Source organism: Pseudoliparis swirei, chromosome 5 (genome assembly GCF_029220125.1).
Source record: "Pseudoliparis swirei isolate HS2019 ecotype Mariana Trench chromosome 5, NWPU_hadal_v1, whole genome shotgun sequence".
In the NCBI taxonomy this organism is placed as follows: Eukaryota; Metazoa; Chordata; class Actinopteri; order Perciformes; family Liparidae; genus Pseudoliparis; species Pseudoliparis swirei.
In genome coordinates this window covers 1,130,823-1,157,993 of record NC_079392.1, presented here as the reverse complement: position 1 = coordinate 1,157,993, position 27,171 = coordinate 1,130,823, and the positions used below count along the sequence as shown (strand labels likewise).

General features: G+C 47.3%; 1 protein-coding gene across 1 annotated transcript in view; it reads right to left on the bottom strand.

Annotated features, from left to right (window-relative positions):
* Positions 1 to 614: 614 nt before the first annotated feature.
* abca7 (ATP-binding cassette, sub-family A (ABC1), member 7) overlaps positions 615 to 27,171 on the bottom strand; it is a 47,218-nt gene continuing 20,661 nt past the window's right edge. The window contains 24 exon segments of the mRNA XM_056415434.1: positions 615 to 852; positions 3,625 to 3,759; positions 3,844 to 3,985; positions 7,428 to 7,534; positions 7,678 to 7,740; positions 7,901 to 8,027; positions 8,116 to 8,245; positions 9,190 to 9,313; positions 9,395 to 9,539; positions 9,694 to 9,809; positions 10,627 to 10,804; positions 11,270 to 11,439; positions 11,510 to 11,589; positions 12,341 to 12,432; positions 12,512 to 12,544; positions 12,950 to 13,044; positions 17,666 to 17,858; positions 18,239 to 18,358; positions 18,459 to 18,583; positions 18,909 to 19,054; positions 19,351 to 19,374; positions 19,453 to 19,555; positions 26,650 to 26,852; positions 27,067 to 27,124. Of these exon segments, the coding sequence (XP_056271409.1) occupies positions 745 to 852; positions 3,625 to 3,759; positions 3,844 to 3,985; positions 7,428 to 7,534; positions 7,678 to 7,740; positions 7,901 to 8,027; positions 8,116 to 8,245; positions 9,190 to 9,313; positions 9,395 to 9,539; positions 9,694 to 9,809; positions 10,627 to 10,804; positions 11,270 to 11,439; positions 11,510 to 11,589; positions 12,341 to 12,432; positions 12,512 to 12,544; positions 12,950 to 13,044; positions 17,666 to 17,858; positions 18,239 to 18,358; positions 18,459 to 18,583; positions 18,909 to 19,054; positions 19,351 to 19,374; positions 19,453 to 19,555; positions 26,650 to 26,852; positions 27,067 to 27,124 (2,817 nt within the window). The 3' untranslated portion in view covers positions 615 to 744.

The window sequence follows — 27,171 nt, the reverse complement described above, 5'->3', positions numbered from 1 at the left end:
AACACCAGCAGCCCTCGGTTCAACCTGGAGGCGTCGGGGGTGTTCTCGTGTCCGACAACATCTCCCACCGCCCGGAGAACCTCCTCTACCGGGGGACTTGCGTCGGGCTCGATCCGGACGCCAAGACCCGGAGACGGCGTCTCAGAGGACGCCATCTCACACCAGAAACACGGTTATCTCCACAAAACACCAATAAACCCCAAAATAAACCAACAATCAGACACTAGAAACACAACAACTCAATCACACAGTGAAAAATGAAGAACAAAATGTGAAAAGTTTGAGAAAGATTACCAAACATTTGCCCTCACCACGCTCTCGATCGTGAGCAGCTCCCTCCAGAGAGAGAGAGAAGACAGAGAGAGAGAGAAGAGAGAGAGAGAAGAGAGAGAGAGAGACAGAAGACAGAGAGAGAGAAGACAGAGAGAAAGAAAGAGAGAGAAGACAGAGAGAGAGAGAAGACAGAGAGAAGACAGAGAGAGAAGACAGAGAGAAAGAAAGAGAGAGAGAAGACAGAGAGAGAGAAGACAGAGAGAGAGAGAAGACACAGTACGTGTGAACCATGAAGATATGGAACGAGACACACACACACACACACACACACACACACAGACTTGATGGCAGAGAGTAACTTTTATTCTTCAATACTGATGAATGAAAAAAGTGGCTCCAGCAAAAATGGCACTTTACTCATCCAGGGCAAAAGGGGAGGAGCTTGAGCACCACTAGGGCTCTACCTGTGCACTACCTGTGGGAGGTGAGGACCACGGCTCTTCCTTCCTTGATGACGCTCAGGATGCAGTTCCACAGGAAGCGTTTGGCTTTGGGGTCCATGCCGGTGGTCGGCTCGTCCTGAAGAGACGAACACGAGGAGCCAGAGATGAAGATGAAACAGTTTCTGAAGCATGAGAGGCCGGCGTTACGGAGGAGAGACGCGTTAACATGCGATTCATTCATATTTAATGTAGATTCGTTCCTTCAGGCTTCATTCACACGAAGGACCTCCAGGACTTTAAAATGGAACACAATGAGACAATAGAGCGTATTCACGTGACGTCAGAATCTCAATCGCGCCATCTTGGGGTCCCACTTATTAAATGTCAGAAGAAGTTGACCTCCTATCGTGTCCGCTGTTTGATTCTGCGAGAGCCCAGCAACCTCAGGTCCTTCTGCATTACCAAAGAAAGATTTCAGCGGTTGGAATTGAATATTTGCAACGCTTTTTTACCTGATTTTACTCGCTCAACACTTTGTGGTTAATTCGCTAGTTACCCCTAGTTACCAGCAGAGCCCGGTCACATTCCTGTCAAACAGTTTTCATTTCCGCTATGGACCATGGGACATTAACCACTATTTCTGCGTTATACTTGTTGTGGAAATACCACCAATGTGGGAACATCGAGCCCCGTGTCTGGGTTCATATATGATCCGAAGTCGCACAGCTCTGCCTCCAGGACGAGTGTCTGATGAAGCTTCCAGCTCCTTCCAAGTCAAGTCAAGTCAAGTCTTTTATTGTCAGATACACAGAATGACACAGGGTCAGACTGGGCACTGAAATTCTTAGGACAAGGCACCACACAACAACTACCATAGCCTAACATAATATAACATAACATAAAATGACATACACACTGTACAAGAACTCTGAACATAATACTAACATATATACATATAATACACATAATAACTAGACTACAGACAAATGGGAGTAGCAGGAAGTGAAAGCAGGTTGTGCAATAGAAAGTGTAGTGTAAGTACAAGGCTGAAAGTGACAGTGTATGTAAAGTGTCGAGTGCAAAAGTGTCGATCGTGTGTCAGTGTCCATTGAGCAGCCTGATGGCTCTCGGGAAGAAACTGTTCTCCAGTCTCTGTGTGCGAGACCGGATCCTACGGGACGCCTTCCAGAAGGCAGCGGGGTGAACAGGCTGAAGGCTGATGATGGCAGTCCTTTAGGATCCTGTTCTCCTGAGGCATCGTGTGGTCTGTGTCCTGCAGGGAGCTCCCTACCGATGATGAACTCCAGTCCTGACCACACGGCGTCGGGCCTTGCGGTCCTTGGCTGTGCAGCTCCCACACTGTGATGCACCCAGTCAGGATGCTTTCTATTGGGCATCTGGAGACATTGGTGAGGATGACTGAATCCATGCCAAACTGCTTCAGTCTCCTCAGGAAGAAGAGGCGCTTCCGGGCCGCTTTGACCACCTTGTCTGTGTGAGCAGACCAGGTGAGGTCGTTGCTGATGTTGACCCCGAGGAACCTGAAGCAGCTGACCATTTCCACTGCAGAACCGTTGATATGCAGGGGTGCTCCTCCACCTGCCGTCTCCTGAAGTCCACAATCATCTCCTTTGTCTTGCTGATGTTGAGAGAGGCTATTATCCTGACACCATGTAGTCAGGGTAGCAACCTCCTCTCTGGAGGCTGACTCATCATTGCCAGTGATGAGGCCCACAATGGTTGTGTCATCAGCAAACTTGACAATGAGGTTGGAGCTCCACAGTCATGTGTGAACAAGGAGAACAGGAGGGGGCTGAGCACACAGCCCTGGGGGGTGCCTGTGTTGGTGATGACTGTAGATGAGGTCACCGATTCTCACCACCTGTGGCCTCCCCGTCAGGAAGTCAAAGACCCATTTGCATAGGGAGGTGCTTAGTCCCAGGTCCACGAGCTTGGAGACGAGTCTGGAGGGGATGATGGTATTGAATGCTGAACTGTAGTCAATGAACAGCATCCTCACATATGTATTCCCTTTGTCCAGGTGGGTGAGGGCGGTGTGCGTGGTCAGGGCTATGGCATCGTCTGTAGACCGGTTGGACCGGTATGCAGACTGCATCGGGTCCAGGGTGGGAGGCAGCAAGGAGCAGATGAATGATTTGACCAGCCGCTCAAAGCACTTCATGATCACAGAGGTCAGTGCTACCGGGCGGTAGTCATTCAAGCAGGTGACCTTGGTGACCTTGGGCACAGGGACGATGGTGGTCCGTTTGAAGCATGTGGGGACCTTCAGGACCAGCAGTGACTGTTTGGTGGCCGTGCTGATGCTGTTCCCATGGAGACAGTGTTTTATTTGACATGAATCACAGAGTAAAGGCAGACATCGCCCGACGGAGTTGCCATGTTCATGGCTTCCTCCCAAGTTTCCATCCACAGTTCCTTTTGCGCAAGTGAAACATTGATTTTCGCTCGGCGAAAAAAGCAAAAAGAGATTATTGACGAGTGTCAATGGAAACGTGCCCACAACCCGATGCATCAACAGAATCACATGAGAACAGTCCTCACGCTCAGACGCCGAGTGAAGCCGAAGTAGATGACAAGTTGAAGTAATAGCCTCTTGTTGAGCTGATAAACCCATATTCTGAATCATTAGTCCCACATCCAACAATGAGGCACAGCACCATAATCACAAGGCACACCGCTTTGAACTGAAATCGTGTCTCCTTCAGGATATAATGGTCATTTCTAAGGGAAGAGCGGCATACAAACAAGCAAAACAATGCCGTGGTGGGACCCCAACATGGCCGCCAGAGTTTGATGTGGTCACGGGAGTGAATACGCTCTATAGTTTGATTCAAAGAATAAATATGTATTTAAATGTTTATTCTTTTAATCCTCCTCCTCCTCTCACCAGGAATATGACGGGCGGCGCCCCGATGAGCGAGATGGCCGTGGACAGTTTCCTCTTGTTGCCGCCGCTGTAGCCGCCCGCCTCGCGCTCAGCGTACTGGCTGAGGCCCAGCTTCTGCACGCCCCACTGCGCCACCTACAGGACGGCAGAGGAGGCACACCACACATGTCCCGGCGTCTCCCTCGTCGTCTCCCTCTCTAGAGGGGACCTCTGCGTTACCTTGGTAACGGACTCCTCCAGCACCCCCCTCAGCCGGGCGTACAGCTCCAGGTGCTCCCGCCCCGTCAGCAGGTCGCTGAGCGCCTCGAACTGAGGACAGTAACCCATCAGCTGGTGGACGCGCTCCATCTCCCCCAGCACGCTGAGGACCAGGCCCAGTCACTGACAGACTAGAACCAACAGACTAGAACCAACACAGACTAGAACCAACAGACTAGAACCAACACAGACTAGAACCAACAGACTAGAACCAACACAGACTAGAACCAACACAGACTAGAACCAACAGACTAGTACCAACACAGACTAGAACCAACACAGACTAGTACCAACACAGACTAGAACCAACAGACTAGTACCAACACAGACTAGAACCAACACAGACTAGTACCAACACAGACTAGAACCAACAGACTAGTACCAACACAGACTAGAACCAACACAGACTAGAACCAACACAGACTAGTACCAACACAGACTAGAACCAACACAGACTAGAACCAACACAGACTAGAACCAACACAGACTAGTACCAACACAGACTAGAACCAACACAGACTAGTACCAACACAGACTAGTACCAACACAGACTAGAACCAACACAGACTAGAACCAACACAGACTAGAACCAACACAGACTAGTACCAACACAGACTAGAACCAACACAGACTAGAACCAACACAGACTAGAACCAACACAGAATAGTACCAACACAGACTAGTACTAACACAGACTAGTACCAACACAGACTAGTACCAACACAGACTAGTACCAACACAGACTAGAACCAACACAGACTAGAACCAACACAGACTAGTACCAACACAGACTAGTACCAACACAGACTAGAACCAACACAGACTAGAACCAACACAGACTAGAACCAACACAGACTAGTACCAACACAGACTAGAACCAACACAGACTAGTACCAACACAGACTAGAACCAACACAGACTAGAACCAACACAGACTAGTACCAACACAGACTAGTACCAACACAGACTAGTACCAACACAGACTAGTACCAACACAGACTAGAACCAACACAGACTAGTACCAACACAGACTAGAACCAACACAGACTAGAACCAACACAGACTAGTACCAACACAGACTAGAACCAACACAGACTAGTACCAACACAGACTAGAACCAACACAGACTAGTACCAACACAGACTAGAACCAACACAGACTAGAACCAACAGACTAGTACCAACACAGACTAGTACCAACACAGACTAGAACCAACACAGACTAGAACCAACAGACTAGAACCAACAGACTAGAACCAACACAGACTAGTACCAACACAGACTAGTACCAACACAGACTAGAACCAACACAGACTAGAACCAACACAGACTAGTACCAACACAGACTAGTACCAACAGACTAGAACCAACACAGACTAGAACCAACACAGACTAGTACCAACACAGACTAGTACTAACACAGACTAGTACCAACACAGACTAGTACCAACACAGACTAGAACCAACACAGACTAGAACCAACACAGACTAGTACCAACACAGACTAGAACCAACACAGACTAGAACCAACACAGACTAGAACCAACACAGACTAGTACCAACACAGACTAGAACCAACACAGACTAGAACCAACAGACTAGAACCAACAGACTAGAACCAACAGACTAGAACCAACACAGACTAGAACCAACACAGACTAGAACCAACACAGACTAGAACCAACACAGACTAGTACCAACACAGACTAGTACCAACACAGACTAGAACCAACACAGACTAGTACCAACACAGACTAGAACCAACACAGACTAGTACCAACACAGACTAGAACCAACACAGACTAGAACCAACACAGACTAGTACCAACACAGACTAGAACCAACACAGACTAGAACCAACACAGACTAGAACCAACACAGACTAGTACCAACACAGACTAGTACCAACACAGACTAGAACCAACACAGACTAGAACCAACACAGACTAGTACCAACACAGACTAGAACCAACACAGACTAGAACCAACAGACTAGTACCAACACAGACTAGAACCAACACAGACTAGTACCAACACAGACTAGAACCAACAGACTAGTACCAACACAGACTAGTACCAACACAGACTAGAACCAACACAGACTAGAACCAACACAGACTAGTACCAACATAGACTAGTACCAACACAGACTAGAACCAACACAGACTAGTACCAACACAGACTAGTACCAACACAGACTAGAACCAACACAGACTAGTACCAACACAGACTAGTACCAACACAGACTAGTACCAACACAGACTAGTACTAACAGACTAGTACTAACACAGACTAGTACCAACACAGACTAGTACTAACAGACTAGTACCAACACAGACTAGAACCAACACAGACTAGTACCAACACAGACTAGTACCAACACAGACTAGAACCAACACAGACTAGTACCAACACAGACTAGTACCAACACAGACTAGTACCAACACAGACTAGTACCAACACAGACTAGTACCAACACAGACTAGAACCAACACAGACTAGTACCAACACAGACTAGTACCAACACAGACTAGTACCAACACAGACTAGAACCAACACAGACTAGTACCAACACAGACTAGTACCAACACAGACTAGTACCAACACAGACTAGTACTAACAGACTAGTACTAACACAGACTAGTACTAACACAGACTAGTACCAACACAGACTAGTACCAACAGACTAGTACCAACACAGACTAGTACCAACACAGACTAGTACCAACACAGACTAGTACCAACACAGACTAGTACCAACACAGACTAGTACCAACACAGACTAGTACCAACACAGACTAGTACCAACACAGACTAGTACCAACACAGACTAGTACCAACACAGACTAGTACTAACAGACTAGTACCAACACAGACTAGTACCAACAGACTAGTACTAACAGACTAGTACTAACACAGACTAGTACTAACACAGACTAGTACCAACACAGACTAGTACTAACAGACTAGTACCAACACAGACTAGTACTAACAGACTAGTACCAACACAGACTAGTACTAACAGACTAGTACTAACACAGACTAGTACTAACACAGACTAGTACCAACACAGACTAGTACCAACACAGACTAGTACTAACAGACTAGTACCAACACAGACTAGTACTAACAGACTAGTACCAACACAGACTAGTACTAACAGACTAGTACCAACACAGACTAGTACTAACACAGACTAGTACTAACACAGACTAGTACCAACACAGACTAGTACCAACACAGACTAGTACTAACAGACTAGTACCAACACAGACTAGTACTAACAGACTAGTACCAACACAGACTAGTACTAACAGACTAGTACTAACACAGACTAGTACTAACACAGACTAGTACCAACACAGACTAGTACCAACACAGACTAGTACTAACAGACTAGTACCAATACAGACAGAACTGTGTCTGTTACTAAGGACTACTGCTGCTACATGTGCTCATGAATGACATTCACCGTGTTTCCATAACGTTGAATACTTTAATACGGTGAGTTCCTCTTCCTCCTGAACCGGCACACAGAGTACGCACCTGTGCTGGTGGAGGAACGCCTCCCCACAGGTGATGGAGGTGTCTCCGGTCAGCATGCGGAAGGTGGAGGTCTTTCCTGCTCCGTTGACCCCCAGCAGGCCAAAACACTGGAGACAGCATCAAGTTATAAATATCTAAAAATATATACATAGATATACATATGCAGATATATATATATATATATATATAGCTGATGAGACCAGGTGTGTTTCCTGCCCGGTGATGTCATCGAGCTGCAGGTGTCACTCACCTCTCCTCGAGGAATCCCCAGACAGAGACGATCCACCGCCGGCTTCCGGCCCGATTTATAAACCTTAAACAAAACGCTCTTTGTTTTGTTTCTCCATCAAACAGAAATGAGCCGCAATCTAGTCCCAGCATAAGATCACGAGATGAAAACATGTTGCATTGTGGGAGAATATACAAATGCAGCTCTTCTAATAATATTAATAACAACAACAGGTGAAGCTAACCTTGCTCAGGTCGATCATGGAGAGGATGTTTGCGTGGGCTTTCCCGCTCTTGACCCTCTCTCTCTCCCGGTTGACGTCTTCGTCCTCCGGGCCGAGCGGAGGCATCTCAGGCTCCGCCCACCACGACCTGACCGGGAACAACATCACAAAGTTTCATCTTGGTGCTCCTGCTGCAGATCACATTACAGACACATTGAAGGGGGATGTAAACGTACCCAAGGCGAATGAAGAACTTGTACTGCAGCAGGATGGTGAAGATGAAGAAGATGAGGCCTTCAGCTGCCATTGCAAACAGGTTCTTCCCGATGGAGTCCCACTGGAGAGGGTTCAGGGTCTGCTTCGTGCCTGGAGGAGCAGAGCCACAGAAAGCTTTACAGGCATCTTTATAGACTCTCCATCCTGTGAGTCCAACAAGCATGCAGACAACAGGATGAGACACGAGGGTCCAGCAAAACAACAAGATACAAACTACTGTATACTAATCTATATTATTAATAAACTACATTATTAATAAACTACATTGCACAATCACCACAACAACGAGCAACAAGCGTCAACAGCAGAGAAGTCTGAAGTGTCTTAGTTTCAGATAGTTGTCAGCCTATATATATATTTTTTTTCTTTAAATATATATTGATAGATATATATTTAAAGAAAAAAGAAAAAAATATAAAATATATAGGGCAGCACGGTGGCTCAGTGGTTAGCACTGTCGCCTCACAGCAAGAAGGCCCTGGGTTCGAATCCCGGTCGTCCTGTGTGGAGTTTGCATGTTCTCCTCGTGTTCTCCTCATGTTGCCTCGTGTTCTCCTCGTGTTCTCCTCGTCCTCCGGTTTCCCCCACCATCATAAAGACATGCTCCGCAGCCTCACCCCGGTTCGTATGGATGTGAATGAATGTTGGTGGTGGTCGGAGGGGCCGTAGGCGCTGATTGGCTGCCACGCTTCTGTCAGTCTGCCCCAGGGCAGCTGTGGCTACTGATGTAGCTCCACCACCACCGGTATGACTGTGTGTGTGACTACTGGACTCTGGACTGTAAAGCGACTTCGAGTGTCTAGAGAAGCGCTATATAAAATTGAAGGTTACTATTATTATTATTATATATATTTAGAAATATATACATTTATATATGTATTTATATATATTTATATAAATATATATATATATAAACATTTATACATAAATATATATATAAATAAATATATATTTAAATAAATAAATATAGACACATATATATAAATACATATTTAAATATGTATATATATAGAAATGGGTATGTATATTAGTACCCAGTCTCTGGAAGGCGTCGGCCATGGCCTGGTTCTTGGCCATGTCGATGAGTCCTCGTCCCAGGCAGAAATGAGGGAAGATGAGAAACACCTTCTTCAGGATCCTGTTCACCTCGTTCAGATGCTGAACAGAAATCACAGAGAACATGAAAAGAGCATAACATCTTTGTTGTTGTTGTCCCGTGCAGACCAGTGGTCTGTGTACCTCGTCAACAAACAGCTCCAACACGAAGGTGGCGATGCTGCCGTTGATCCCGATGAAGAGGTTGATGGAGGTCAACACCACGTAGGCCGTGCTCGGGACGGAGAACATGAAGGATGCTGGGTACATCAGAGGGGTGATGGACCATCTGAGAGGAAGACGAGGTCATTCAATACAGTCATCACAAGGACAATAGATCATCCTTCAGGTGGTACACCAGAGGGGCGATGGACCACCTGAGGAAGGTGAGGTCATTCCACAAGGACAATGGTGTCGTCATTAGAGTGTGAGGCTGAACGGACCCGTAGAGCAGCAGCAGCAGCACCAGGGCCGGCAGGTTGGTCTCTGAGACGTACGACTGCTGCTGGAAGCAGATGAAGATCAGGACCACCATGGAGGCCGGGACCGTGTAGTTCAACTGAGAGGAGGAAGGCTTTGTGAAGATATGTTTGTGATCTGTTGAACAACTGCCCCCTGAATATATGTGCAGGTCTCCCCTGGTGCAGTATTACATCTCTAAAGAAATAGAACTGACCCTGACCCAGGTGAGGAGGCACTGACCCTGACCCAGGTGAGGAGCCACTGACCCAGGTGAGGAGGCACTGACCCTGACCCAGGTGAGGAGGCACTGACCCAGGTGAGGAGCCACTGACCCAGGTGAGAAGCCACTAACCCAGGTGAGAAGCCACTGACCCAGGTGAGGAGGCACTGACCCTGACCCAGGTGAGGAGGCACTGACCCAGGTGAGGAGCCACTGACCCAGGTGAGGAGCCACTGACCCAGGTGAGAAGCCACTAACCCAGGTGAGAAGCCACTGACCCAGGTGAGGAGGCACTGACCCTGACCCAGGTGAGGAGGCACTGACCCAGGTGAGGAGCCACTGACCCAGGTGAGGAGCCACTGACCCAGGTGAGAAGCCACTAACCCAGGTGAGAAGCCACTGACCCTGACCCAGGTGAGGAGCCACTGACCCAGGTGAGAAGCCACTAACCCAGGTGAGAAGCCACTGACCCTGACCCAGGTGAGGAGCCACTGACCCAGGTGAGGAGCCACTGACCCAGGTGAGAAGCCACTGACCCTGACCCAGGTGAGGAGCCACTGACCCAGGTGAGAAGCCACTGACCCTGACCCAGGTGAGGAGCCACTGACCCAGGTGAGGAGCCACTGACCCAGGTGAGAAGCCACTGACGCTGACCCAGGTGAGGAGCCACTGACCCAGGTGAGGAGCCACTGACCATGTCCCAGGTGAAGTTGGCCAGCCAGTAGAGGACGGGCTTCACCCCGCTCACGAACTGGAGGTGTTTGGCTTTGCTGACTCGCTCCTCGATGAGGAAGAGGACGAAGCTGGCCGGCACGAAGGACATGGCGAAGATCACGCAGATGGAAACCAGAACGTCGACTGAGGTGGCCATCCTGAGGGAGGAGCCAGGGACAGGTGAACATCAACACACACATTCCTGTTCAAAGCACCACATCCCGAGGGAGGAGCCAGGGACAGGTGAACATCAACACACACATTCCTGTTCAAAGCACCACATCCCAAGGGAGGAGCCAGGGACAGGTGAACATCAACACACACATTCCTGTTCAAAGCACCACATCCCGAGGGAGGAGCCAGGGACAGGTGAACATCAACACACACATTCCTGTTCAAAGCACCACATCCTGAGGGAGGAGCCAGGGACAGGTGAACATCAACACACACATTCCTGTTCAAAGCACCACATCCCAAGGGAGGAGCCAGGGACAGGTGAACATCAACACACACATTCCTGTTCAAAGCACCACATCCCAAGGGAGGAGCCAGGGACAGGTGAACATCAACACACACATTCCTGTTCAAAGCACCACATCCTGAGGGAGGAGCCAGGGACTCACATGGCCACCTCCGTCAGCTGCTCCTTGGTGAGGTTCAGCGGGTGGTTGTAGGCCGTGATGCCGTGTCTCCTCCTCTGTGGACCTGGGGGCAGGCAGGCTCTCAGCAGGCCGTTGTTCATCACGTTCACGAAGGACACCATGGCGTGCCAGCCTTTGTTATTGTACCACACCTGCAGCGACCAGAGGAACCGGGTCAGTACCACAGGGAGAAGGTCCACAGGAGAGGAGAAGAACATTCACCTTGACGTTGTTTTCACTGTTCAGTCCGCCAAGAACATCCGGCAGTCTGTTGAGAAGATGATCCAGAGAACTGTTCAGTGATGGAGCAAAGACCATCAGAACCATGAAGAACATTAGAACCATGAAGAACATCAGAGAACATGAAGAAGAATCATGAAGAACATCAGAACCATGAAGAACCTTGAAGAACATCAGAACCATTAAGAACATCAGAGAACATGAAGAACATCAGAACCATTAAGAACATCAGAGAACATGAAGAACATGAAGAACATCAGAACCATGAAGAACATGAAGAACATCAGAGAACATGAAGAACATCAGAACCATGAAGAACATCAGAACCATTAAGAACATCAGAACCATGAAGAACATGAAGAACATCAGAACCATGAAGAACATCAGAGAACATGAAGAACATCAGAACCATTAAGAACATCAGAACCATGAAGAACATGAAGAACATCAGAACCATGAAGAACATCAGAGAACATGAAGAACATCAGAACCATGAAGAACATCAGAGAACATGAAGAACATCAGAGAACATGAAGAACATCAGAACTATGAAGACCATCAGAACCATTTAGAACATCAGAGAACATGAAGAACATCAGAACCATTAAGAACATCAGAACCATGAAGAACATGAAGAACATCAGAACCATGAAGAACATCAGAGAACATGAAGAACATCAGAACCATGAAGAACATCAGAGAACATGAAGAACATCAGAACTATGAAGACCATCAGAACCATTTAGAACATCAGAGAACATGAAGAACCTTGAAGGAGCCGTCTCATGACGCATGACCTTTGACCTACCTCCTGAACCTGGTACCGGGTCCTGATCTCCTGGATGTTGTGGTGGACTGGAGGTGACGTCTGCGTGGCGCTGCCCCCGAGAGAGAAGCCTCCGTACCTGAGGGAGCCGTCATGTCAGAGCAGGTCTACGAGACCCAGAAGAACTGCACACCTGGAGCTCACCCAGGTGAACTCACCTGAACTCATTCACCCACTTCTTGGTCTTCAGGCTGTGGAGAGAGAGAGTGAGAGAAGAAAGAAGAGAGAGAGAGAGAAGAGAGAGAGAGAGGACACAGTGATGTCAGTGCTCTCACCTTCACTCTGATGATGGACGAGGGAACGGGAAGTGGCCAGGGAACGGGAAGTGACCAGGGAACGGGAAGTGACGAGGGAATGGGAAGTGGCCAGGGAACGGGAAGTGACCAGGGAACGGGAAGTGACCAGGGAACGGGAAGTGACCAGGGAACGGGAAGTGACCAGGGAACGGGAAGTGACCAGGGAATGGGAAGTGACCAGGGAACGGGAAGTGACGAGGGAATGGGAAGTGGCCAGGGAACGGGAAGTGACCAGGGAACGGGAAGTGACATGGGAACGGGAAGTGACTCAGTAATCTGTCACTGAGGATGAAGAAGAACCTTTTCTTGAGAATCTGGGAGTAGGTCTTCAACAGGTAGTCTGAGACGTTGTAGGTGGTCAGGTTCTGGAGGATGTCTCCAGTCAGCCTCTTCATCTGAGAGACAAAAACACATCAGACATAACGTTTATTTCACCACACGAGACAACGCTCCCACATCGAGTGAAGGAAGAGGGACATTTACACAGCCAGATGGACAAAATGGACAACATCGATGTCAAAATAAGGAAGTTGGCGAGTGCCACGCCCCCCTCACCTCACAGAGACTCACTCTTAAAAAGAAAAGCACTATGTTTACCCATAAGTGTACAACTAAGTTAAAGAGACGCTGTGAATAGAACTCTTTAAATATATTGTTTACTTGAGATGTTTGTTGGTGAAGTGTTGCATGTGTTTGGATTTTTTGTTTCCTTATTTATAATTATATAATTATGTTCCTGCTTTAACATTTTTATTTGTGTGTTTCCTTCTTGGCCAGACGCATGGCTCATTATTACTTTATTTTTTATTATCATTATTATGCACTCTTACTTTTGAAGGTTGTATTTCTGTAAAAATACCTAAATAAAATATCAAGTAAAAAAAATGGTTAACAGAAATAGTTCCTGTGAAAATCAAAGTGGATTGGGAAAAAGAACTTGCCATGAACATACCAGACTCACTTTGGAACCAGGCCCTAATTAGAGTCAACAACAGCTCTTCATGTGCACGATTAAATGTACTGCAATTCAAGGTACTGCATCGCCTACACTACTCTAACTTTCAAAAATGTACAATAATGTTAAAGATAGCTGCAATAGATGTCACAACTCACCAGCAGATCTTACTCACATGTTCTGGTCCTGCCCCCAACTGGCAAATTACTGGGAGACAATATTTAAAGTCCTGTCAAAGTCACTTAATCTAAATATTTTACCCAGCACCTGGATGTGCATCTTTGGTGTTCAGGGGAGTGGAGAGCAGACTCTGATGAAGAAACACACAAATATAATTGCTTTCTCAACCCTCTTGGCACGACGGAGAATCCTACTGGACTGGAAGTCACCTCGCCCTCCCAGTTCCTCCTTGTGGTTAAAGGATCTGGTATTCTTCTTAAAATTGGAGAAAATCAAGTTCTCGTTGCGGCGACAGCCGGAGAAATTTCAATCTACTTGGGGTCCGATTATCCAATACTTTAATAAATTGAAGACTCTCTCATTAGACTCATAAACAATTTCTGTTATCTTTGATGTTTCTTTTTTCTTTCTTTTTAAAAATGTATTTACCAAAAGGGGGGAGGGGAAGCTATTTAAGTTGTCTTGAAGCTGTTGTAGGAACTTATAATTAGCAATAATTTACAATGTCTCAAACTCATTTCTGGTTTCTGTATTGCCTCCTACACTATTTTCACTTTTGTGTAATACTTGAACAATTCAAGCAGTGCGATTTGTTCGATTTGTTCTGTGTTGGGATGGGGGGGGAAATGAAAAATGACAAGTTCAATGTATAACTGTGTACTCTGCTTTTGAGAATAAACACAATTTACAAAAAAAAAGAAATAGTTCCTGTGTTTTGGCGTTAGATGTCCAGTGAACTTAAATCCCAATGTGTCCTTGTAGATCTGTCTTTAATTGTTACATGAAGAGAGATCCCAGAGTAATGGTATTGAGCTTCCCGCTTGCATTGTCAAGGACTCTAATGACATCTCTGACAAAGCCATCATGCTGGACTGTTTTAATGAGCACTTCATTGCCTCTGGTTCCCTGTTTGACACTCTAAACCATCCACATGAGAAATCCTCTGCTTGTTTGGGTCGCCAGGAAACTGTTGGTGAGTCTTTCAGTTTTAAGCCGGTTACTGAAGTGCACAAAGCCCTTAAACTTTTAGACACAAGAAAACCGGCAGGTCCGGATAACCTAGAACCATATTTTTTTAAGTTAGCTGCTGATTTTATTGCACCCCCTTTAACATATATTTTTAATCTTTCCTTACTTTCAAACGAAATTCCCCTTATATGGAAGTCTGCCTTTGTTCTCCCCCTGTTAAAAGGAGGAGACCCCACACTTTTAAATAATTACAGGCCTATCTCCAAACTGTCTGTTTTTACATTACATTACATGTCATTTAGCAGACGCTTTTATCCAAAGCGACTTACAATAAGTGCATTTCAACCTAGAGTACAAACTAAGAACAACAAGAATACAGGAAGTAACATTTCCTCAACATAGTCGAACTACAAAAGTACCATAAGTAAGTGCTATCTAAGTGCCACTGAAGTGCTAATCTGTGTTTTAATCCAGATATAGTCGGAAAAGGTGTGTTTTCAGTCTCCGACGGAAGATGTAGAGACTTTCTGCTGTCCTGATGTCAGTGGGGAGCTCGTTCCACCACTGAGGAGCCAGGACAGCAAACAGTCTGGTTCAGTGATTAGCTCGGTGCAGGAGGCACAAGACGATTGGCTGTTGCGGCGAGGGAGAGCGTGTGGGGTGTGCGGTGTGACCATATCCCGGATGTAGCGGGGCCCGATCCGAACGCGATACGCCAGGACCAGTGTTTTGAAGCGGATGCGAGCAGCCACGGTAACCAGTGGAAGGCGGAGGCGGAGTGGTGTGGGTGAGGCTGAAGACCAGTCGAGCTGCTGCATTCTGGATGAGCTGCAGGGGTCGGATGGCCTTAGCAGGTAGACCAGCCAGGAGGAGTTGCAGTAGTCGGGCGTGAAATGACCAGTGCCTGGATCAGAGCCTGCGCCGCCTTCTGAGTAAGAAGAGGACGTATTCTCCTGATGTTGTGCAGCATGTACCTACAGGAGCGATGTTGGCCGTCAGGAGAGTAGACTGTCGAGTGTCACACCGAGGTTCCTGGCAGTCCGGGTAGGGGCCAACACAGAGCTGTTGAAGGTGATAGTCAGGTCGTGGGTGGGGGAGCCTTTCCCTGGAAGGAATAGTAGCTCAGTCTTGTCAGGGTTGATCTTCAGGTGGTGAGCAGACATCCACTGAGAGATGTCAGTCAGACAGGCAGAGATTCGTGCCGCCACCCGTGTTTCGGATGGTGGAAACGAGAAGATCAGTTGGGTGTCATCAGCATAGCTATGGTAGGAGAAGCCATGCGAACGAATGACAGAGCCGAGAGAATTTTGTTTGTTTGAGCTAAGACACTAGAATCCCTTGTGAGTGAGCAACTTAAGGAGTTTTTAATCATAAACAATATTTTATCTGTCTATCAATCAGGTTTTAGAAAAAAACATAGTACAACCACAGCAGCGTTAAAGGTAGTAAATGATTTTATTGAATCTTTGGACAATAAACAACACTGTGCAGCCCTTTTTATTGATTTGTCCAAGGCTTTCGACACTGTCGATCATGCAGTAATGAAGCAGAGACTTCTTACTATTGGACTGTCAAAACATACTGTCTGTTGGTTTGAAAATTATTTATCAGACCGATCACAGTGTGTACAGGCTGAAGGCATCACCTCGAGTTCTCTTGATATAATAAAAGGTGTGCCACAGGGTTCAGTCCTTGGACCACTTTTATTCACAATTTATATTAACAGTATCGGTCAAAATGTGCCAAATGCCAATTTTCACTTTTATGCAGACGATACTGTCATTTACTGCTCTGCTCCTACACAGCATCAGGCTCTCTTACACTTACAAACAGCCTTCGATACTGTGCAACACTCTTTTAATGAGTTGAAATTATTGTTGAATCCTGATAAAACGAAGTTGATGATGTTTACAAACTCAAAAACAAAGCCATTGAACCTTCCAGCTATGATTTCATTTCAGGGCAAAGTGATTGAGTCTGTATCATCATATAAATACCTGGGATTCTTGATTGATGACTCTCTCTTTTAAACCTCATATTCAGCAACTTGTTAAGAAGTTGAAAGTGAGGCTGGGTTTCTATTTCCGAAATAAGTCTTGCTTTTCTTTTAATGCTAAAAAGAGACTTGTTGCTGCTACTTTTATGCCTGTGATTGATGATGGTGATGTCTTATATATGCATGCATCTTCTCAATGTCTCCACTCCTTAGATACTGTCTACCATGGAGCATTGAGGTTCATCACTAATCGTAAGGCTCTGACTCACCATTGCTCCCTGTATGCGAGGGTTGGTTGGACTCCTCTGTCCATCCGGAGACAAAATCATTGGCATGTCCTTATTTATAAGGCTATTCTCCACGTACTTCCATCGTATCTTTGGACGCTAATTCAGCTGAAAAACCCTGGAAGCTACCATCTTCGCTCTGTGACCTCTGCTCAAGGCCTCCTCTTGCTCTCCGTCCCTCACGTCCGTTTGGAAATGGGGAAAAGAGGTTTTAAGTTTGCTGCTCCTGCGGCTTGGAATTTGCTGCAGACAGACCTGGGTCTCCGGGAGCCGGTCTCCTTAGGTGTTTTTAAAAATAGATTGAAAAGATTGGAGGGAAATTCATCTAGCTGTAGATGTTTCATATGACGGAGGTATGTGCTCCTGTGTGAGCTGGGTTGTGTTGGCTTGAGACTTAGTTTTGGTTTTATTCATGCTGTGATTTAGTTTTTCGTTTTATATATTGTCTGTCACTGTTTTATGTTGTATTGTATGGAACTTTGTGTGACGTGCTGCTGCTGCTGTCTTGGCCAGGACACTCTTGGAAAGGAGATTTTAAATCTCAATGAGGCATTTCCTGGTTAAATAAATGTAAAATAAAAAAATAAAAATGGATCCTCATGACTCTGGGGGGTCTGACCCCCGCTGACCTGTGGTGGGGGCAGCCCTCCGGCGCCCGGCGGGCAGTCGGGCAGCATCCGGCGGACGTCCTCCGAGCTGCAGCGACACCCAGGAGACGGAGCGTCTCGGCTCCAGTTGCCTCTGCTGAACATCTGCCAGGTGGAGTAAGAGACCTGAGGCCTCATGAAGGGGCCCCCCCGCTGGGCCCCACACCGAGGACTCCTGAGAGAACAGGGGACATGGAGGGGAGGTTAGAGATGTTGCCTGCAGGTCTGGTATTAAAGATAAATTAAATAAAGTGCATCACATGACCACAAACAACTCAAAAGGTAAACGGATCGTTTCCAGAGATGACGCTGACACCTGAAGAGCGTTTAGAGGTCACAGATTACGTCATCCTCCAATCACAGGAGCAAACCTCCAGGTGCGTCACTTCGACTGCAACAAGAAGTCTGAACGTGAGCAATTAAAGTGTTTTCATGTGTAGAAAACGGATTTATTCTCTCAGATGTTTCCTCCTCTGTGTTTAGGATCTCAGGACCTTCAGGATGCTCCATTGAGCTTCTTCGGAGTCACATGACTGATTCCACAGGTGGTCTTACGTGCTGTTGTCTTCCTCCTCCTCCTCCTCTTCCTCCTCCATGCACTTGGTACCAAAGCCCGGCTGGTCCAGCAGAGCTTCCAGCAGGTTCTCCATGGCCGGGTTCCCAGGAGCGTCGTTGCTATAAATAATAAACCAGCAGAAGGGGCTCTCGTCAAAACAACAACAACAACAACAAGCATGACCAGTTCCTCCACCGGAGTAGACAGGTGGAGGCCCACCTGAAGAAGGTGTACTGCTCCCCGTACATCCAGGGCTGCAGCTGCATGGCCGGGTACTTCCCAAACGGAGGCACGACGAGGCTGAAGAGCAGAGCGACCAGCACGAACACAGCGGGCAGCACCACCTGGAGCGAAGCAGCTTCGGCTGAAACACTCTCCATGAAGACCTAAAGACCTGGAGCACGAAGCAGCTTCGGCTGAAACACTCTCCATGAAGACCTAAAGACCTGGAGCGCGAAGCAGCTTCGGCTGAAACACTCTCCATGAAGACCTAAAGACCTGGAGCACGAAGCAGCTTCGGCTGAAACACTCTCCATGAAGACCTAAAGACCTGGAGCACGAAGCAGCTTCGGCTGAAACACTCTCCATGAAGACCTAAAGCCTAAACACCAACACAAAGTCTAGACTAATCGGTCCACTAACTACTGGAGGTTGGATGTCCGTCCTCACCTGAGCGAAGAAGCCGCGGCGGCTCCGCCGGGCGTACAGCCAGCGTTTGATGAAGAGCGCCCGCAGCTGCTGCCACGTCAGCCACCAGCCGCTCAGGGGAACTCCACCGCGGCCATCTCCACTCAGAAGGTCCGTCTCCTGAGCCTCTGCAAGGAAGGAACGTGTGTTCATACAGACAGGAGTCACTATGTGCTGCATTAACACAATATGACCACTAGGGGGCCAATAACAAGGAGCTGTGAACTGGAGACATGTCTGTCAGTGAGTCCTGCAGCACGATGGAGCCTCAGAGCAGAAACATGACAACACGTTAAGGGACATGTAAAGTGATTCATCTCAGCGCTCATGAACCCAACACCTGTTCCCTCTCTTACAGCTACAGAGCGGAGCGTTCAACCTGCTGCGCGGTTCTCTACATCTCGACACGGCAGGGCGTCCGTACCTTGCTTCTGGAGCCGTTTCCTTCCTGGCAGCATGACGGTGAACAATCACAGTTGGAGGTGAAACAGCAGCCATGGAACACTGTGTGTGTGTGTGTGCCTACCCGTCTCTGGCTCCTCCCCATGCGGCCCAGCTGGCTGCCTGAGGGGCGACCCGGCCTCCGGTTCAGCGTCTACGCCCGTTTCCTCCGCCACTCTCAGGAAGATCTGAGCACAACGATGAGGTCGTGAACCCGGGCGCTCTTCAGTGGGAGGAACGCGTGATGAATATAAAAGGTCTCACATGTCCTCTCAGAGACTCCCGATGCAGCCGGATCACGTTTAACCTCCTTAAACTGCTACGAGCAGGTGGAGGTAAAGGTCAGACAAAGGTCAGACACTATCAAAGCTAATCTGATGCTAAACCCATTAAGACCACGGCTGCTCCACAAGTAACCTTCAGATAGAGCAGGTCGCTTACACACACACAACCAGCATGTCAATACACTAGGACTACAGTTGATAACTAACACAACATGTTAAGTACCTGTTAGTTTACTGTTGCACTAATTGCTGTATATATATATATATATGTTTTTATATATATATACGTATATATATCATAATTACTCAGTTTACTTTCACTGAGGTATAATTAAATTAAAGCCCCATTAAGTAGTTTTTCCCTTTTAGCGCCCCCTTCAGTTTTTGAGGTATTTAACGTTTACTTCAGTGTCGTAAATACCCAGTTACGACCGATGCAGCCCGGTAGAAGCAATCCGGCGACTGTTTCTATTTTGGATTTATACCAACGGGCGGGATCACTAATAGAAGACTGCGCAGGAACACTGAAGTGGGCCAGCACCTACCGGACTAGGGTGAAGCAGCGCTGGGATTGAACGCGGCGCCTCGCCACGTTTCCACCTGGTCGGTCAGCTGTTTGCCGGCTTTTGGGGGGAGGGGGGGTGTGTGTGCAGTCGTTTACTTTTGTTTTGGGGGACTGCAAAGACTTTGGGACTGTCGGGATCCGGGGATTATACTTCGTTTTGAGTGGGTTTGATTGTTTGTAGTGTGTGTTCATTTTGGGGGCTTCAGATGCATTGAATTTGATTTAATATAATAACATTTGGGTTTCCGCATATCGACTGTGTTTTTCTTTTACGACCATTTGAGCAGAGAGAGTTAACACCAGAACTCGCAGATCCGCCCATTCCCTTTTTTTTTTTAGCGTATTGTACCTTTTCCCCTTGATTGAGTTGCTAAGGGCGAATGAGACAACATAACCAAAAGAATGACAATTAGTTTCGATGAAATACCGATCGCGTTTTCAGCCTATATACATTGTTTTCTAAATGTTTGAATGTGGAGTACGTGTGATTAAATACAATATTGTTGACGACACCAAAAAGCTACATAAAAAAGCTCCCCTTATACTGGAGCTGCGAGCGTGGAGTGGCACTTTATGACATTGCGTCTCATGTATAGTTATCCCCCTGCCTCCCTTAATGATAACGATACATGCAACAAGTGTAGTTTATTTGCTAGGTTGGAGGCAGGTCTAAGTGGGTTAGATGCACGGCTCCGCGCTATCGAAGCTCAGACAGCTATGCTAGTTAGCCCGCCCTCTCCCGTAGTCGGCGCGGAGCTACAGTCAGCTGATAGCTGTTCCCCGGCGGTAACCGTGCAGCCGGGTGGTTGGGTAACTGTTCCAGGAGTAGTAAGTCTACACAGAAGCCCGCTGTGCACCAACCACTTCACGTTTCGAACCAGTTTTCCCTGCTCAGCGACACGCTGAGGAGCACACCCTGGTTATCGGGAGCTCTATAGTCAGGAACGTGACGTTAGCGAAGCCGCGGACCAGAGTCGTGTGCCTCCCGGGGGCCAGAGCGGGCGACGTGGAGTCTTGTTTGAAGCTGCTGGCTAAGGACAAGCGGAGATACAGTCAGATTGTAATACACGCCGGTGGTAATGACGCCCGAGCCCGTCGGTCGGAAGTCACTCAAATTAATGTGGAATCGGTGTGTGCTTATGCCAAGACGTTGTCGGACACCGTCGTTTTCTCTGGCCCTCTCCCAAATTTGCAGACAGACGAATTGTATAGCGAATGTCGTCTTTCAACCGCTGGCTGTCGGTGGTGCCCAGCGAATAATGTGGGCTACGAGACAACTGGAAGACTTTCTGGGAAAACCTGATCTGATGAGGAGAGACGGCATCCATCCCACGTTGGACGGAGCGTCTCATTTCTGCGAATATGACCAAGTTGATCACCGGACTTAATCCATGACAACCCAGGGTTCAGATCAGGAACCGGGAGCAGAGTTGTAGTTTAACAGCCTTCTCTGCTCTTCCATTCGAGCAGTTACCCACCCTTGACTTTAGAGTAGAGACTGTGTCTGTCCCACGGCCACTTCAATTAAATAAATCAAAAGTAAGCAGAAGAGGACTCGTACACAATAACCTTATACAAGTTAACACCATTATTTCAGCAGTGCAACAAAATAGGTCTATTAAATGTGGTCTCCTAAATATTCGATCTGTCATCTAAAGCTGTGTTACTAAATGATTTAATATCAGATAATCACATTGATTTATGTTGCCTAACTGAAACCTGGCTGAGCCATGAAGAATATGTCTGCCTGAATGAATCGACTCCTCCAAGTCATATTAATACTCACATTCCTCGAGGCACCGGTCGAGGAGGTGGAGTAGCAGCCATCTTTGAATCGAGCCTATTAATTAATCCTCAGCCAAAATTACACTGCACCTCATTTGAAAGCCTTGTTCTTAGTCTTTCACATCCAACCTGGAAAACACTACAGCCAATTCAATTTGTGATTCTGTACCGGCCACCAGGTCCATATTCAGAGTTTATATCTGAATTCTCAGAATTTATATCAAGTTTGGTTCTTAAAACCGATAAAGTTATTATTGTTGGAGATTTTAATATCCATGTGGATGTTGATAATGATTGCCTTAGTGCTGCATTCATCTCCTTGTTGGACTCGATTGGCTTCTGTCAGAGAGTACAGAAACCCACTCACAGCTTTGGCCACACGCTTGATCTTGTTCTTACTTATGGCGTTGACATTGAGCATTTGAACGTCTTACCACAGAATCCTCTACTGTCAGACCACAACCTCATAACTTTTGAATTTATACTACCGGCGTGTACTCCGTTAGTCAAAAGTTTCTACACCTGATGTCTAACTGACAGTGCTGTAGCTAAATTTAAAGCGATTCCTTCTGTATTTGATTCGATACCACGTCTCAATATAACAGAGGACTCCTGGTCTAACTTTAGTCCGTCCCAGATTGATCATCTTGTTGACAGTGCCACAGGCTCTCTGAGAATGACACTGGACTCAATAGCCCCTCTGAAGAAGAAGACAGTGAGGAAGAGGAGGTTTGCTCCCTGGTATAACCCTCAGACCCGCAAACTGAAGCAAACGTCACGAAAGCTTGAACGCATATGGCGTTCAACTAATCTCGAAGAATCCCGCTTAGTTTGGCGAGATAGTCTTAAAACTTATACGAAGGCCCTCCGTAATGCCAGAGCAGCCTATTACTCATCAGTAACAGAAAAAAATAAAAACAACCCCAGGTTTCTCTTCAGCACTGTAGCCAGGCTGACAGAGTCACAGCTCTGTGGAGCCGAGCATTCCTATAAACCTCAGTGGTAATGACTTTATGAACTTCTTTAATGAAAAGATTTTAACTATTAGGGACAAGATTAATATTCTCTTGCCCATAACCAGTGCCAATCTGTCCTCAAGTGGAATGGCCTTGGAAACCGCTGTATGCCCTGGTGTATATTTGGATACGTGACCAATTATCTTCAACGGTTTCTACTTCGAACACGTCTACCTGTCTCTTGGACCCCATCCCGACGAGGCTGCTTAAAGTCGTTTTGCCTTTAATTGGCGGCTCTCTATTAGATATTATCAATGTGTCTCTGCTAACAGGCCACGTACCACACTCCTTCAAGGTGGCTGTTATTAAACCTCTCCTGAAGAAGCCCGCTCTGGATCCAGAGGTGTTGGCTAACTACAGACCGATCTCTAACCTCCCCTTCCTCTCCAAGATCCTTGAGAAAGTGGTCGCAAATCAGTTGTGCGACTTTCTACATCATAATAGTTTATTTGAGAAATTTCAATCAGGATTTAGAAAACACCACAGCACCGAGACGGCACTGGTGAAAATTACAAATGACCTCTTAATGGCAGCAGATAAAGGACTCCTCTCTGTCCTGGTCTTGTTAGACCTTAGTGCTGCATTCGACACCATTGACCATGACATCCTGTTACAGAGACTGGAGCAGTCGATTGGCATTTCAGGCACGGCACTAATTTGGTTTAAATCCTATTTATCAGATCGATCTCAGTTTGTATTTGTAAACGATGGCCTCGATAACCACCAACGTTAATCACGGAGTTCCACAAGGTTCTGTGCTTGGACCAATTTTATTTACCTTATACATGCTTCCTTTGGGCAATATTATCAGGAAACACTCCATAAACTTTCATTGTTATGCAGATGACACTCAACTATATTTATCGATAAAACCAGAGGAGAGCAACCAACTCTGTAAAATTCAAGCATGTCTTAAAGACATAAAAACATGGATGACCTGCAACTTCTTGATGTTAAACTCAAACAAAACCGAAGTAATTTTAATCGGCCCTGAGCACCTCAGAGATCAATTATCTGGTGATGTGGATTCTGTAGACGGCATTGCCCTGGCATCCAACACCACTGTAAAGAATCTTGGCGAGGTGGTGGTCGAGGTGGTGGTCTCCAGCAGGCTTACTTGGAGCTGGTGTACTTGGTCACGGCCTTGGTTCCCTCAGACACCGCGTGCCAGCCAGCTCGCGGAGCAGCAGGATCTGGATCTCCCTGGTGATGGTGGTGCGCTTGGTGAGCCAGTTGTAGTGAGCCAGACGTCAAGCGGTTCAATGCGCAAATCAAATGGCGATGGCCTTGGAGGAGATGCCCATGGGGGTGGACCTGCTCATTCATCACGTAGATGATGGCTCACCTCCTTCCTGAGATGCCTCTCTTCTTGCTTGCGCCTCTTCTTGCCGGTCTTGGTCGCGGTCTTATTGACGGCTTTCTTGGAGCCCTTCTTGGGCGCTTTGACGGTGGCTTCAGGCATGATTGACTGATTCTTCGGAGTGAGAATCTGTGGGGCGGCTTTAGCTCAGTGGGGTAAGAGGGCCGTCCTGCAACCGCAGGGTTGTGGGTTCGATCCTCGCTCTCCCCATTAGTTGCAAGTCGAAGTGTCCTTGAGCAAGGCACTGAACCCCCAGTTGCTTCCCGGGCGCTTCACCGCAGCCCACTGCTCCTTAATAACTAAGGATGGGTTAAATGCAGAGAACTAATTTCCCCTTGGGGATTAATAAAAGTGTATATTCTTCTTCTGTTATCTTTGATCGGGACTTGTCCTTTAACTCCCACGTAAAGCAAATCTCAAGGACTGCATTCTTTCATCAACGTAATATTTCAAAAATCAGGCACATCTTGTCTCAAAAAGATGCAGAAAAATTGGTTCACGCGTTCGTTACTTCGAGACTGGATTACTGCAACTCCTTATTATCAGGCTGCTCTAATAAATCTCTTAGGTCCCTCCAGTTGATCCAGAATGCTGCAGCTCGTGTTCTCACTAAAACTAAGAAAAGATATCACATCACTCCTGCACTAGCTGCTCTGCACTGGCTCCCAGTAAAATCAAGAATCACTTTTAAAATTCTTCTTAACGTACAAAGCCTTGATTGGTGATGCACCATCATATCTTAAGGAGCTTGTAGTACCATATTGCCCACTAGAGAGCTACGCTCACTAAATGCGGACTACTTGTAGTTCCTAGAGTCTTAAAAAGTAGAATGGGAGCCAGAGCCTTTAGTTATCAAGCTCCTCTTTTATGGAACCAGCTTCCAATTTCAGTCCTGGAGGCAGACACAGTCACCTCGTTTAAGAGTAGACTTAAGACCTTCCTCTGTGACAGAGCTTATAGTTAGGGCTGAATCAGGTTCACCTGGTCCAGCCCCTTGATACGCTGCTATAGGCTTATAGCTGCCGGGGGACGTTTAGGATGCACTGAGCTCCTCTCTCCTCTTTTCTCTCCTTAAGGATGAATGTTCATCTCTCAATCACACGTTACTAACTCTGCTTTCTCCCCGGAGTCCTTGTGACTTCACGTCTCATGGGGTCATCGGACCCTATGAGACGACATAGATCCTATCTGCCTGATGGATCATCGAGGTCTGGGTCGTGGAATTCCTGCTCCTGACTACGCCACTGTCCTGTTGAGACTCCGCCCACTCCTCCTCCCCACCGCCATCTGCCTGATGGATCGTGGAGGTCTCCATCGTGGAATATGCCTACTATGAACTATTCATACACTCTGTCATATTCATTGAATGTATTTTAACTCTAAATCTGTCCTTCTGTACACATGACATCTATTGCATCTGTCCATCCTGGAGAGGGATCCTCCTCTGTTCTCTCCTGCAGGTTTCTTCCCTTTTTTTCCCCCTGAAGGGTTATTTGGGAGTTTTTCCTGGTCCGATGTGAGGTTTTGGGGCAGGGATGTCTCTGTGTACAGATTGTAAAGCACTCCGAGACAAATTTGTAATTTGTGAAATTGGGCTATACAAATAAACTGAATTGAAATTTAATTGCGTAATCACTGCCAGAAAGCAGGTCGAGTCCATCCGCCCCGGAGCGGGCGGCTCCAGAATCCTACATGGCGGAGTTATTTCCCCACAGACCCCCGATGGCGGAGCCGCAAATCGCCATATTAAAAGTCATTGGAGCGGCACAATTTTTTTCAAGCTGTTATTTTAAGGTACAATTGTTACAAAATGTTACTTTAACATTTAGTCTATATTTGTGAATCCAGTATTAGTTTCTCTACCCTACAGATGTCTATAGTTTCTTATGTTTCTCTGATTTATAAATCACTATTATTGAATTAGTTGTTATCCAGCGAGTCGTGTCACGTGAGGCGTTCAGGGTCTTGTCTAGCTGTGGGTTGTGAGTGTGTGGAGCTGCGTGTCTGGACCCAGTGCAGAAGAAGCCGTGAGCCTTTTCCTTCAGTCTCTGGACCCACACAGCGGCCCGTGGCTCGGCTTAGCCCCGCCCTCCAGTCGTCTGGTTCAAAGGACGCAGGCCACAGGAACTAATAACAGAAACTCTGACACCAAGGGGTCACTCACTGAAGAAGAGACGGAGGCTTGATGAAGGTTTCCTGAAGGCTCCCGGCCAGTGGATCAAGAAGCTTATTTCTAATGATGTACACGTTAGCGATCACTCTGGAGGCTCACCTCCTCCGGCGTGCTGTCCGACAGCCCGTAGCTGCCGATGCCCAGGTCGCCCAGCCTCTGGTCCAGGTCGGACAGGAAGCGGCTCAGGCTGCCGTCCTTGGCTGCGGCCTGCGGCAGGTTGAGCACGGCCTCGCGGCCCGACTCCTCCACCAGCCGCGCCCCCGGGACGTGGAGCTACGCCAGGGAGAGCAGCGCCGCCAGGTCTGCAGAGCGAGAAGAGTGAGAGGCCGTAGCTCCGAGCTAACCACGAGCTAGCCCCGAGCTAACCACGAGCTAACCCCGAGCTAACCTCGAGCTAACCCCGAGCTAACCCCGAGCTAACCCTGAGCTAACCTCGAGCTAACCACGAGCTAACCACGAGCTAACCCCGAGCTAGCAGCTGAGCTCCGTGTGGAGGCCGACAGCAGAGACACTCACAGGAGCTGCTGCCCTCGCTGCCCAGGCCGGTGTCTTCACTCATGGACGACTCGCTGTCCTGGAACACAGACACCAGATCCTCTGTTACCACACCTCACTGGAGAG